The sequence below is a fragment of the Erinaceus europaeus genome, chromosome 2 (assembly GCF_950295315.1).
Source record: "Erinaceus europaeus chromosome 2, mEriEur2.1, whole genome shotgun sequence".
Taxonomy (NCBI): Eukaryota; Metazoa; Chordata; class Mammalia; order Eulipotyphla; family Erinaceidae; genus Erinaceus; species Erinaceus europaeus.
The window spans coordinates 82,702,423-82,714,710 of record NC_080163.1 but is presented as its reverse complement, the minus strand read 5'-3'; the positions used below and the strand labels follow the sequence as shown (position 1 = coordinate 82,714,710).

Below are 12,288 nucleotides of genomic sequence, written 5' to 3'. Positions count from 1 at the left end.
TCTGTAATTGCTTCTCTGTTGGACATGGGCATTGGCAGGTCATTCCATAACCCCAACCTGTGTCTGTCTTTCCCTAGTAGGGTAGGGCTCTGGAGAGGTGAGGTTCTAGGATGCATCAGTGAGGTCGTCTGCCCAGAGAGGTCAGGATGGCATCATGATAGCATCTGCATCTTGGTGGCTAAAAAGTGGAAGATACAAAGCAAGACAAAACAGTAAAATTGAACAATAATCAGGAACCAAAAAGTGTGAATAGAGGAGATGAGAATAGGGATCTTAGTGGGGAGAGAACCTAGGGAGTCTATTTTAGGTATGTTCCTAGGGGCCATTGACTTCAGTAATTTTTGCTTGAGCTTGATAGCTAATATGCAGATGGATTAAAAACCGTGTCTGGGAAGATGTATTCAGAGTTGAGAATAGGGCTGGAAAGCTGGATTAGGGCAGAGAGTAGCTCCCAAACTTGAAGAAAAGTCTATACAAACAATTAACTATTTATCCAGTCCATCTGGCCCAGGGCCCATGTGTATTCACATTTAGCACAGGAGCCTGTATAATCTTGAGTCCCTGTCAGTTTGAGCTCACAGCTCAGTCACAGCTGCAAAATGACTTTCAAAAAGTTCTCAGTCTCTCACAGCAATGTGTCTACTGCTCTGCATGTGCCTTATATGCATGCTTCTGTGTTTACTTATAAAGGATCGTGTGGTAACTTGACACTCATTAGTGAATTAAAAAATTATTAGTGATAATAATAAAGATTAACAAAACTTAGTGAGTTTTTATCCACAGTTTTTCCTGAGTTGAAGAGAAAATAGCCATAAATATTGCCAAAAAGATTATCTCTCTAGCATGTTTTCATCTGTTCAAGGTCTTAACTTTCTGAAGCATAAAAATGACTGCCTTCTCTGTCATCAGTGTATCTATTGTTTTTATTGATGATAGTCACATAATGTACACATACACCAATGACTGAACTCTGTCAAACCTTGATAGAAGATAAAATGTGGAGAATGAGAACTCAAGACTCCACTGATAGCTTCATAAAATAAGACATTGTAGTATTGGAAAATGTCTCATCAGTGAACTTGTAAGCTTTGGCATGACAGAAATTGTACTTAATGAGAATCAATTTTTTTAAATTTATAGTAGCCACACATTATAAGAGATTACCTTTTTTTGTAAAATGCCACAGATAGTATGTGGCAACTGATCTAACTAGTAATTTGCAGATGTTTATTGCATATAAATGAGTATATGATGTCAAGCAGAAATAATTGTAGTTTTCTCCTAGTGACTTTGTATCTTTTTTACCTATTACTATCCCTAGTTATTTTTTTAATTAAATATAATTGACAAAACTTTAATAAATTTTATTATTTTATACATGATCAAAGAATTCCCTGCTGTATTTTATATTGAATCAGTCTGGAGAAAAAGCTGAAGTATGTTTTCCTTCAAAGATGAATAGCAAGTGAAAAGAATTATATTTTTGGCAACTTAAGACATTGCTGTCTTTCATAAAATCATGGCTATCCTCCATAAAGTCAGCAGTGAATTAGTATTGTATGATGAATGTGTGAGTATAGTACTGTTGAAAGTTTAATCTCAGCCATTTGTGACTGAAAAATACTTTTACCCTTATAAAACTAATCACATATAATATGTAATGATGAATTCATGTCACTTTTAAACCATCATTTTAATATTGGCAATATCATTTTATTAGAGCATACTTGGTAACACTACGTTAATAATGTTAATGGATTGCTTTGGAAAATAAGCAACTTTTAATTTTAAAATGATTTGCTTTGTTGTGATAGCTCATATAAAACATACACATTTTACAAATTTTTCATTTATATTTTAGGCCCTTCACGAAAAAGCCTACTTACAACTTTTAACACAGGTAAGTGGCTATGTTAAATATGAATGAAGTAATAATCTTTTTTGTAAAGTTTATAGTATCATTACATATACTTAAATTTAAACCTATTTAAATTCAAATCTAAATCTAGTCCTTGCATCCCTTTGTCCTTGCCAATAGCACATTGTCTTGATTACTGTGGCATACTAAGTTTTGAAATAGTGGAGTGTAAGTTCTTTAACTTTTTTCTCTTTAATGATTGATTTGGCATTCTAGATGCCTTATAAACTTATCAAGGTCAGCTTCACAATTTCTGTAAAGATGTGAACTGAAAATTTGAAATTGCATTGAATCTGTAGATAAACTTGTAGATTGTTATCATCTTTACAGTATTTTCTGATTATAAATTATGAATATAGGATATTTGCCCTAAGAGTGTTCTGTGTTTTTCAATATTTATGTTTTGTATTTCCTTCGGTAAGGGCTTGTGTGGGAGTTTTCTTTATTTTGGGAACTGCCACTGATTGTTTTAACCATAAAGGGACTAATTAAATAAGTCCAATATGCTTATTCTAATCTGAATGAAATAGGACACTTGGAAAGGCATTTTTAATTCATGTCTCAAGTTTATGATCCTATAAGCTATAAAGTTTGTGATCTTATAAATTATAAAAAATACTTCTTACAGCTATACTAAAATGATCCTCAATACATATATGTCCTTCCCACTGTAGATAAAAATAACTATTTGATGTGAAATTGCTAGACTGTCACTATGCCGTCCAAAGTTTATCATTGACCTTTAACATATCAGTGACTCTAGACAAGTAGGATTTTTTCAAACTGGCAGTTCAGTTTCTAACTGAGAGAGAAAGAAGAGGAAATATGAATTGTGTCATTGTTATGTTTGGAAAAATAGAGTACAAATGGTGTATGTGACAGAGTTCAAGAATGCCTGTCTCTAATGCTTAGTAGTGATGCTCTGATGATCCCTTTGAATTGTAACTTAATCAGGTTATGAATTTGGTGTATATATTTTCCAGAGATCATAAACATAACTTCTAAGGTTTTTCTAGTTGATGATTTGTTATTGTCGTGGCTTAAGGCTAATCTGGTAGTATGATAAGCTTCATAAGCAAAAGTCACTATGCTAACTTCTGGAGTGCCGGGATAGCCTGAGGGTGCTTCTTCCCGAGCTAGTGCTCTCTGCGTTGGAGAGAACTCAACTGGAGCTGATATAGGCTGCTGCGTGGGAGAGGGATCAGGAACTCATGCCGCACTAACTTCGCAGGAGATACGCTCTGGAACTCTCGGAGCCGGAAAGCAATTTCCAAGTGTCTTTAATCAGAAGAGCAGCTGTTTTTATACTCTCCAAGTAGGGTGGAAACAGGATGTGACATAGAGAGGGTGGAGCGAAAAGTGACTGGATCAGGGTGTGACAAGGAGAGGATCAGGGTGTGACAAGGAGAGGGGGCGGAGCAGGTGAGAATTCTACCACTAAACCACCAATGCCCTGGAGGGAGTGTGGTGCTTTATGTAAATGTAAAAGTGATTTATGTAAATAGACCAAAGCTTTGAACAAATCAATCCCTATATAGGCATATGGTTAAGCAGAAGCCAGGGGGAGCTGGCATACTACCCAACACTGGAGGAGGAGCCTCTGATGCCAAGAAATGGTATCTAATCAGTGATTTGGGGTTATATAAATTCTCTAGTCCTGATTCTTTTCTGTATAGCTGAAATGTTTGCTCCCTAAGGCTTCTTTCTGCTATAATGGAAATCACCTTGATTTTCTTCATATTCTGCTTTATATACTTTTGGACAATACAGAAGATACAAACATGTCCCTCTGAGCATTAGATTTTAAATAATCCTAAAAATATATATATTTTTAAAAAATCACATTGCCTTTTAGATATTTTAAAAGGGTTAAGGGGGCCTTGTGGTGGCACATGTGGTGGAGTGCACATGTTAACAATGCACAAGGACCTGTGTTTGAGTCTCTGGTCCCCACCTGCAGGAGGGAAAGCTTTGCAAGGGGTGAAGCAGTGCAGCTGGTATCTCTCTTTCTTCCTCTCCATCTCTCCTTTCTCTCTTGATTTATGACTGTCTCTATACAATAAATAAAGATACTTTTTAAAAAGGCAACAGTATTAAGGATCAAATTCATATCATAATCTTGTTAAAAATAGTTAAATAATTTTAACTATAGCACTTTACTAAATTCTCAGAACTTAGCATGTTAGTTTTTTTAATTTGTGATTTTTTTTCCTTTTTTTCTTTAAGAAAGGAAACATTAACAAAACCGTAGGATAGGAGGGGTACAACTCTACACAATTCCACCACCTGATCTCCATATCCCATCCCCTCCCCTGATAGCTTTCCCATTCTCTATCCCTTTGGGAATATGGACCCAGGGTCATTGTGGGATGCAGAAAGTAGAAGGTCTGGCTTCTGTAATTCCCCGCTGAACATGGGCGTTGACTGGTCGATCCATACTCCCAGTCTGCCTCTCTCTTTCCCTAGTAGGGTGGGTCTCTGGTGGAAGCTGGGCTCCAGGACACATTGGTGGGGTTGTCAAAATAAAAACTAGGTAAGTTTATAACCTGTTGTGGACTTACTATAATACTTTATTTATTTATTTATTTATTATTGTCTTTATGTATTGGATAGAGACAACCAGAAATTTAGAGGTTGGGGGAGACAGAAAGCGAAAGAGACAGAAGAACAACTGCAATACTGCTTTACCATTCACAAAGCTTTCCCCCTGCAGGTGAGGACTGGGAGCTTGAACCTGGGTCCTTGTGCACTGTAATGTGTACTAAACAAGATGTGCCACCAACTGGCCCCACCATAGTACTTTTTAAAAAACAACTTTAACATATGTAGTAATATTAATTGCTCCCCTCAAATATTTGGGGTGAGTCTGAATCATATTCATGAATATACTATGATGAGTATATTTATAATTACCTTCAGAGTTTGGGAAAGCTTGTTCAGATTCATAAAAGTAGTATAGTAATATATTAGCATATCTGTGTTACGGAACACTATCCACAGAACACCTCTGAGTGTTACAGCTCCCAGTGTTTCAGCTCCAGGGTGCAGCAGATCTAAATGACGAGTCTGAGGTTGTGACCATGTAGAGGACAGGGAGATATTTTATTATGCCTGCATTATCTAGCAGACTCCTGCCATGTTAGACCACCTGCCTGATTTGGAAAGCTGCCTTATATACCCTTCAAGCCAGGAGCAGCATCCATTTGATTGGTTATGAGGTGGTACATTTGATTGGTGCACCAAAGCATGAGGTGGATTAATTACGTTCCACACCCAGTCTGGTCTGCCAAGATGAAGTGAATACAAAATGAAACATGGAGAGTTGGGCGGTAGCACAGCGGGTTAAACGCATCTAGCGCAAGGACCCGGGTAAGGATCCTGGTTTGAGCCCCCCGGCTCCCTGCCTGCAGGGGAGTTACTTCACAGGCGGTGAAGCAGGTCTGCAGGTGTTTATCTTTCTCTCCCCCTCTCTGTCTTCCCCTTCTCTCTCCATTTCCTCACAATTTCCCTACACTATCTCACAACGACAACATCAATAACAACAACAGTATTTACAACAACAACAAACCAAGGGCAACGAAAGGGAAAATAAATTAATTAATTAACAAAATGAAACATACAATTTGGTTGGCTACATTGTGTGAAACAAAATGATTTAACCCGATTGGTTACATTTCTAGTCCCCTAGGTTTGCTGAAGTGCAGGAACAGTAGACACACCTGTCTGTCTATTGTGCAATTGGAGAACATTTTATTTTATCTGTATTCATCTCCCTCAAATGACAAAATTATTTTTCAGAAGAATGCTACCTTCATTAGACTCTGGTCCAAATTGGGTGTTGTATTTTTAAACAGTTGCCTGTTTTTGTTCATCCTTGTTTAAGATACAGTTTTAATTATTTTTTTTAAGAAGGCAGTTCTTTCTATTACTCCTACATCAGAGGAGTATAAAGAAAATGAACCTTTGAGGCACTGACTATTGGTTTAAACTTTGGTCTTTCTATTTTGTGTTTGTGGCCTGATCTTGGAATTTTTGTTAAACCTAAGTTTCACATTTTTCATTCGGAAATATGGCATTATTTGGTGGGAGGTAATTCCCAGTATAGGACTAAATTGAATAATAACATAGGATTGTTGGTGGGGAGGATTTTCAAATGATGCTTGTTTCTGTTGCTAAGGATGGTGGCTTGCTTTCAAAATTTTTCCCCAAGAAATTAAATTGTTTAAAATCCGTAAAGCAAGCAAGCAAAGCAGTCAACCACCACTGGAAGTCAAGAACCATTCTCATGAGTTCAAACTGGTGAAATTTATTTCAAGTTTTTGATGTAAGATTGTAACCAACATTGATTCAAAATATAGCTTAGTTTACTGTTGATAAGGAAGAAGTCACATATATTATTATTATTATTGCCTTGGCTCTGTTACACATTATACTTATCTATACTTATCTTTGATACCAAAGTCCCAGGGCTATTTTTATCTACCCACACTGATCATCTTATGCAAGATCATAGGGCTCAGATGCCACAGTGTCTCTGTTAGAAAGCAGAAAATGCTCTGCTCCTTTCATATTTGTCTACTATATGCAGAACAGGAGGATTGAGATTGTCTTCTGAATTCCTTTTGTCTAAGTGTTAGGAAGTGGTTGAAACTTGTAAACTTGCTCTCATGAGGTAATGTGATGGGTAGGTGAGTGGACTTGAAGGGCTTTGTCTATGTGAGTAGAGATAAGGCTCTTTCAGTGTTGATTTAGGATTTTCATTACCTTTCTCTCAGACTTAAAAAAGCAGGATACTGTTTTGATAAGTGATAAATTAGATGTTTCAGATCAGGAAAAAGTATGGATTATTTAGTAAAGCTTGTTGAGATCATAGCTATCATTTTAGCTAGAGTCAAATTGTACTTTACACATGACATAGAAATATAGTTGGATTGATGTTTTAATGAAAACTAGAATGATAAAAGTAGTAAGAATATAAATGTGTATAGAAAGGCCTTTCCAGAATGTTGGTGTGAAAGACTATTATGACATCAGAAATTTCAGGACCCCCCCCCTTATTGAAATTACTAGCAAACATTATTAAACAAAAACCAGGGGACAACACCAGTGATTTTTTTTTATTCTATATACAGTTTTTTCAGATCGGCAGGATAAAAATGAGGCCACCAAAGGAAAAAGAATGATCAAACATGAAAGAAACACATGAGGGCTAAGAAATCTAGAAATAGTTTATAAACTCTTAATTTAATAATGTGCCATTAGTTACTGTCTGTATTTTAGGAGGAATACCCAGTATTGCTGAAAGACAGAGGCCTAGGTAGCACATATCACCGAGGTAGTACAAATTATAGCAACCTTTCTGGATGGGACTTTACTGATGTAGCAAAACCTACTACACAAAAGTTTCTTTCAGTCATAATTGGTTCTAGGAAAATAGTTTAATTATTTTTTAATTACTTATAAAAGGAGAGATCAGAAACCTGAATGATTTAAGCAATATTGCTTATAATTTGATTGTTTCAGTGACATTTTCGAAGTCATTAAATTAACAATATAGAGGACTATTGAATTCTATGCGAAGCTAAGTGATTCTCTTCATAGTTTATTAAGCTTAAGCTTATTTAGCTTATTAAATTCCATAAGTTTAAAGGCTGTTTAAAAAGCAGTATGATAAGCAAGCAATTTCTTAAATTTTTTCTTAGTAGGTAATTTTACACCAAATTAAGATTTTGTCTAGTAAGAAATATTGACACTTTCTCCTTAGTTACTTCTGTGTGTCAAAATTAATTTCAGAATCTACAGAAGTTTGTGAACTCACACATGAGTTGGCTCAAAAGAGAACTCTAAACATTTTTTAAAATATTTTATTTTATTTATTTTCCCTTTTGTTGCCCTTGTTGTTTTTATTGTTGTCGTCGTTGTTAGGACAGAGAGAAATGGAGAGAGGAGGGGAAAACGGGGAGAGAAAGACACCTACAGACTTGCTTCACCGCCTGTGAAGAGACACCCCTGCAGGTAGGGGGAACTGGGGGTTCAATCCTTATGCCGGTCCTTGTGCTTCGCACCACCCAACTCCCTGAACATTTTTTTAGTCAGTTTTTAAATCTGTGCTCCATGAAGCATATATTGTAAAACAAACTATCAGAATAATCTAGTCGTAACAAATAGTCCATAGTAAAAGCAGTACAACAACTTCTTAATTAAATGAGTGGATACATGTAAAGTGTTAAGGGAAAGTGCCTGGTACATTGTTATTGTCAGTGACTGGCTGCCTTTTTGTTTTGCCTCACTTACGCTAGATTGTCACCAGGGGGCAGGCTATATTTGGGAAAGGACTGTGACCCAGCTTCAACTGCTCATCTTTTATCTAGTGCTTATGTGTGTATTTTTTACTATGCAAAAAAGAAATACTCCTTGTGACTTTTAGCTCTTTTTTCTAACTAGTTTTAGTTATTTTTATTCTTGTATTTCTTTGCTTTTGTTAGAATATCATTAGCAACATTTTTTTTCTATTTGTGACATAGCTTAATATAAAGTAAAAATTTTAATGATTTTTTTTCATTCAATGAATTGGTGGCATATTGCTAATTTATTCAGTTTAGTCTAAGTGAAAAGGTTTCTTTTTACCAGGATAATTTAGAATTTACTAATACTTAATAGACTGACAATAAAAAACAGCCCCCCCCCCATATGTGGTAATACCTATTTTTGTATTGAGTTGTCAGAAGAGTCATAATGTGTTTTTGCATAGAAAAACATAGAAAAATACTTCATGGGAGTCGGGCGGTAGCGCAGCGGGTTAAGCACATGGTGGCGCACAGCGCAAGGACCGGCGTAAGGATCCTGGTTCAAGCCCCCAGCTCCCCATCTGTAGGGGAGTCTCTTCACAGGCGGTGAAGCAGGTCTGCAGGTGTCTATCTTTCCCTCCACCTCTCTGTCTTCCCCTCCTCTCTCCATTTCTCTCTGTCCTATCCAACAATGACGACATCAATAATAAATAATAACAACAACAATAAAACAACAAGGGCAACAAAAGGGAATAAATATTTTTTTTAAAAAAGAAAAATACATCATAACTTTTCTGAAAATCCAACAATATCAATATTTAACTCTGTGTAGTTTTAATGCTGATGGTTTCTTGGCTTTGTGAGGTTAGGGTGCAGGAAAGACAGGTGGTTATGATAGACTAATGCATAGAATCTGTGGAAAAGTATATTTTAATGGTAATACATTGTGCTAAAATGAAAAGTCAACAACTAAACGTAGCTTTTCTGGATTTTGATTCCTCGGTTATCTGTGCTTCAGTTGCCGTGGATGCAGTGTGTTTTCTAAAGCCATTGTCTGTGCATGAACAAGTTGCATCTTCTCACAGCCACCCCAAGGCAGGTTTGTACCTTGTTGACGAGCTCTGCAATGGGTTGAGTGAGCAGGAAGATAGGATTATTCAAAATTTCCTTTCCTCCTTATCTTTTTCCCGCTTCACATCCTATGTACTCTATTTCTAAAACAGTAACTGCTTCCTGCACATTTTAATAGCTGTTACTAGGATTATTTATGGCTAATAGTTTCTACATTTGGTTTCTTACTGTCTTATTATTATTTTTAGAAAATCATGTAGACATCCATAGATGATATTTAGATTGTTTCTCATACTTCTTCCATTTAAAATTTGGAGAGCTTAGTCTACTCTTGCTTTAAATAATATTTTTACTTAACCAAATCTTAATTAATGCAATTTTCTTTCTTTCTACCTTTATCTCTCAAATTTGCTCTTGCCATCATGTTTTAAATATATCAATATGAGATACACAAAACTTACCCCCCCCATTCCTAGTTAGAAAGCGTCACTTTAGGACAATTTTCTATACATATAATTGGTTTAGCAATAAATATAGTCAAATGACTATTGCCTATCTGATGGACTCATTTTTATTTCTTATTACATTATATCTGGAAGGGAAGCTTGAAATTTTAAATTTCATCTAAAACATCAGATTTGTATATGTATTTTCATTTAAAATATCTGAAAATACTGTTGTCAGTGTGAATATAAATAATTCCAGTTTTAAAAATCAGACAAAATTACTTTAGTAAATTCTTACTTTTTTGACTACTAAATAAACATTAGGCAGTGGAAGTAATTAATTGCCATTAATGGCCTTCTAAGTAGTTACAGAATCCGTGAAAGTATTGGTTGTTATATAAATCTCCTAAGACCACCCACTTTCTCCTCCCCTTTGCCATCTTTGATGAAAACCATAACAATCCCATAAGCATGTACAGTGTGATGTAATTCAGAGGCTGCTTACTGCTGGATCTGCTAAGAGAAGATTTTATTCAGAGGAAGAGCATTGTTTTGGAAACATCTGGGAGTGCAAACAGAAGCCAGAAGCACTTGGAGAGCTTCCCCCCAACCTCTTTTGTGCATGTGTGGTGGAATGACATTTGCTTTGTAGGCATGTTTTCTCTTGCTGTATTTCTTGGCTTCCTGGAGTGCTGAGTTTAAAAAGACAGTATGTAATGGTTTATGGAAGCTATTTCTTCTGTGAAATCTTTCCACCTGCTCTGAAGACATGCTGTTGTCTCCCAAATTTTCCTTATCCACTATTCATGTACGACTGACTGCCAAAGGATTGCTTCGAAATCTTCGGCTCCCATCAGGCTTTAGGAAGAGCTCTGTTATTTTTCATACAGGTTTGTCTTAACAAGGTCTCGGCTTCGTGTTGCAAGGGGAATTTCTTGATGAACTTGCAGTTGGCTATCAGAAAAATTTTAAGGAGATAATTTTGAGGTGGGGAGACTCGGGGGAAAATTGGCTTAACTTCTAAAAATAAGCAGTTTTATGTTTCAACATGAGTGAATGTACTTTCACTATTTGCAAGCAGTTGTGTGCTCTTATTTGTTTACAGAGCGCAGAACTGTTGTTGCCTTGGTGTTCCCAAGGTCTTTTCTTCAACACCAGCCAAATCTGTAAAACTCAGTACCTATTAAATTATATTTTATTTTAAATGATGTTGAGAGTAGCGCATAAATAACAGAAGTATTTCTCTTTTCCTTAAACAAGATAAAGGGTTTCTGTAGTTTTTAATTATGTAGTTTCTTACTGAGATGGTACTAGGTTAATTTAATATGCTGAAAGATTTCCTTATTTCTGAAATAAACCATTCTAGTGACTGTGACAAGGTAGCAAGCCGCAAATTAAGTTTTCCAAGTTTCACTGTGGAAATGCTTGCTGTTACAAAAGACTATGTTTGCTATTTATGCTTGTGGCTGCTTTTATTTCCTGTGTCTAAGCTGGAAGTAAATTTGGTTTGTGTATTAGACTTACACAGACCTGGCGCTCACTTTTTGGGAATTCAGTTGTCTTATATTGCTGCTGCATATTCTAGATGATAACTTCAGCCATGGTAAATTTGATCTACATTTTATTCTATAAGAACCGTGGTGTTAGTAGATCAGGTTTTGGTTCACTAGTGCTGTGATGGAATTGTTCCAAGTATTTAAATAGAAGATTTCTCGCTGTTTCAGATGCGTGTCAGCCCATATGCATCTTGTTTTTCACTTGGTTCATATATGTCCCTGGTGATTGTTCAGCTGACTATAGTTTTCCCAGGAGCCTCTCCCTTTTCTGTGGGTTAATTCTCTTCTTTTTCCCTCGGGCACTTCTTACTTGTGTTTCATAACTCTCCTTGACCTGTCACTTGACTCTGCCAGCTTTTCCCATTCAGTTTGAGCTAACAACTGAAGGTACGCCTGGTAAATTAGGGGGTATAAAGTAACTCTTTCCCAAGCTAAATGTCACTGTTTCCCCATACACACACTCTTAAAGAAATAAAATGCCCTGTACTTGCAATAATCTGTATAGTCTACAAGAGCTCCAGAAATAGCTTTTAATTTAAAATTTTAGTACTTGTAAACTCCATGCTTTGAGTTAAAGGAAGCCTAACAATACAGAAAATCTTCTTTACAATTCTAGGTGAGTCTCATTTATTTAATTTATTTTTTTTCTACCAGAGCACTGCTCAGCTCTGGTTTATAGTGGTGCAAGGGATTGAACCTGGAACCTGGGAGCCTCAGGCATGAAAGTCTCTTTGTATAACCATTATACTATCTACCCTTGTGCTCCCTCTTTCATCCTTTAGCCCTTTTCACAGAGATTAACTCTTCCTTAGTGACTGCATCCTTCTAATATTCTAATCATATGGATGTCCTTTAAATCCTCTTTTTGGTGCAGTTGTGGAAACATACACTTCTGTATCTTGTTTTTTCAAAGTTAATTTATCTTAAATTCTCATGTTAGCACAGTTTTCCACTGGATCCTTTTTAATGGTAATGTACCTTCCATTATTTGATACCATGATTTATTTATT

The 12,288-nt window shown here is 36.1% G+C and overlaps 1 protein-coding gene across 9 annotated transcripts in view; it reads left to right on the top strand.

The window, feature by feature from the left end:
• The window catches only part of MTUS1 (microtubule associated scaffold protein 1), a 165,928-nt gene that overhangs the window by 91,525 nt on the left and 62,115 nt on the right, over positions 1-12,288 (top strand). For 8 of the 9 annotated variants that reach the window (XM_007516286.3, XM_060183457.1, XM_060183481.1 and 5 more), the window contains one exon: positions 1,862-1,900. In XM_007516286.3, the coding sequence (XP_007516348.2) occupies positions 1,862-1,900 (39 nt within the window). Of the gene's footprint in view, positions 1-1,861; positions 1,901-10,202; positions 10,613-12,288 lie in introns of those variants that run through there. The other variant, XM_007516289.3, reaches the window with a different exon arrangement.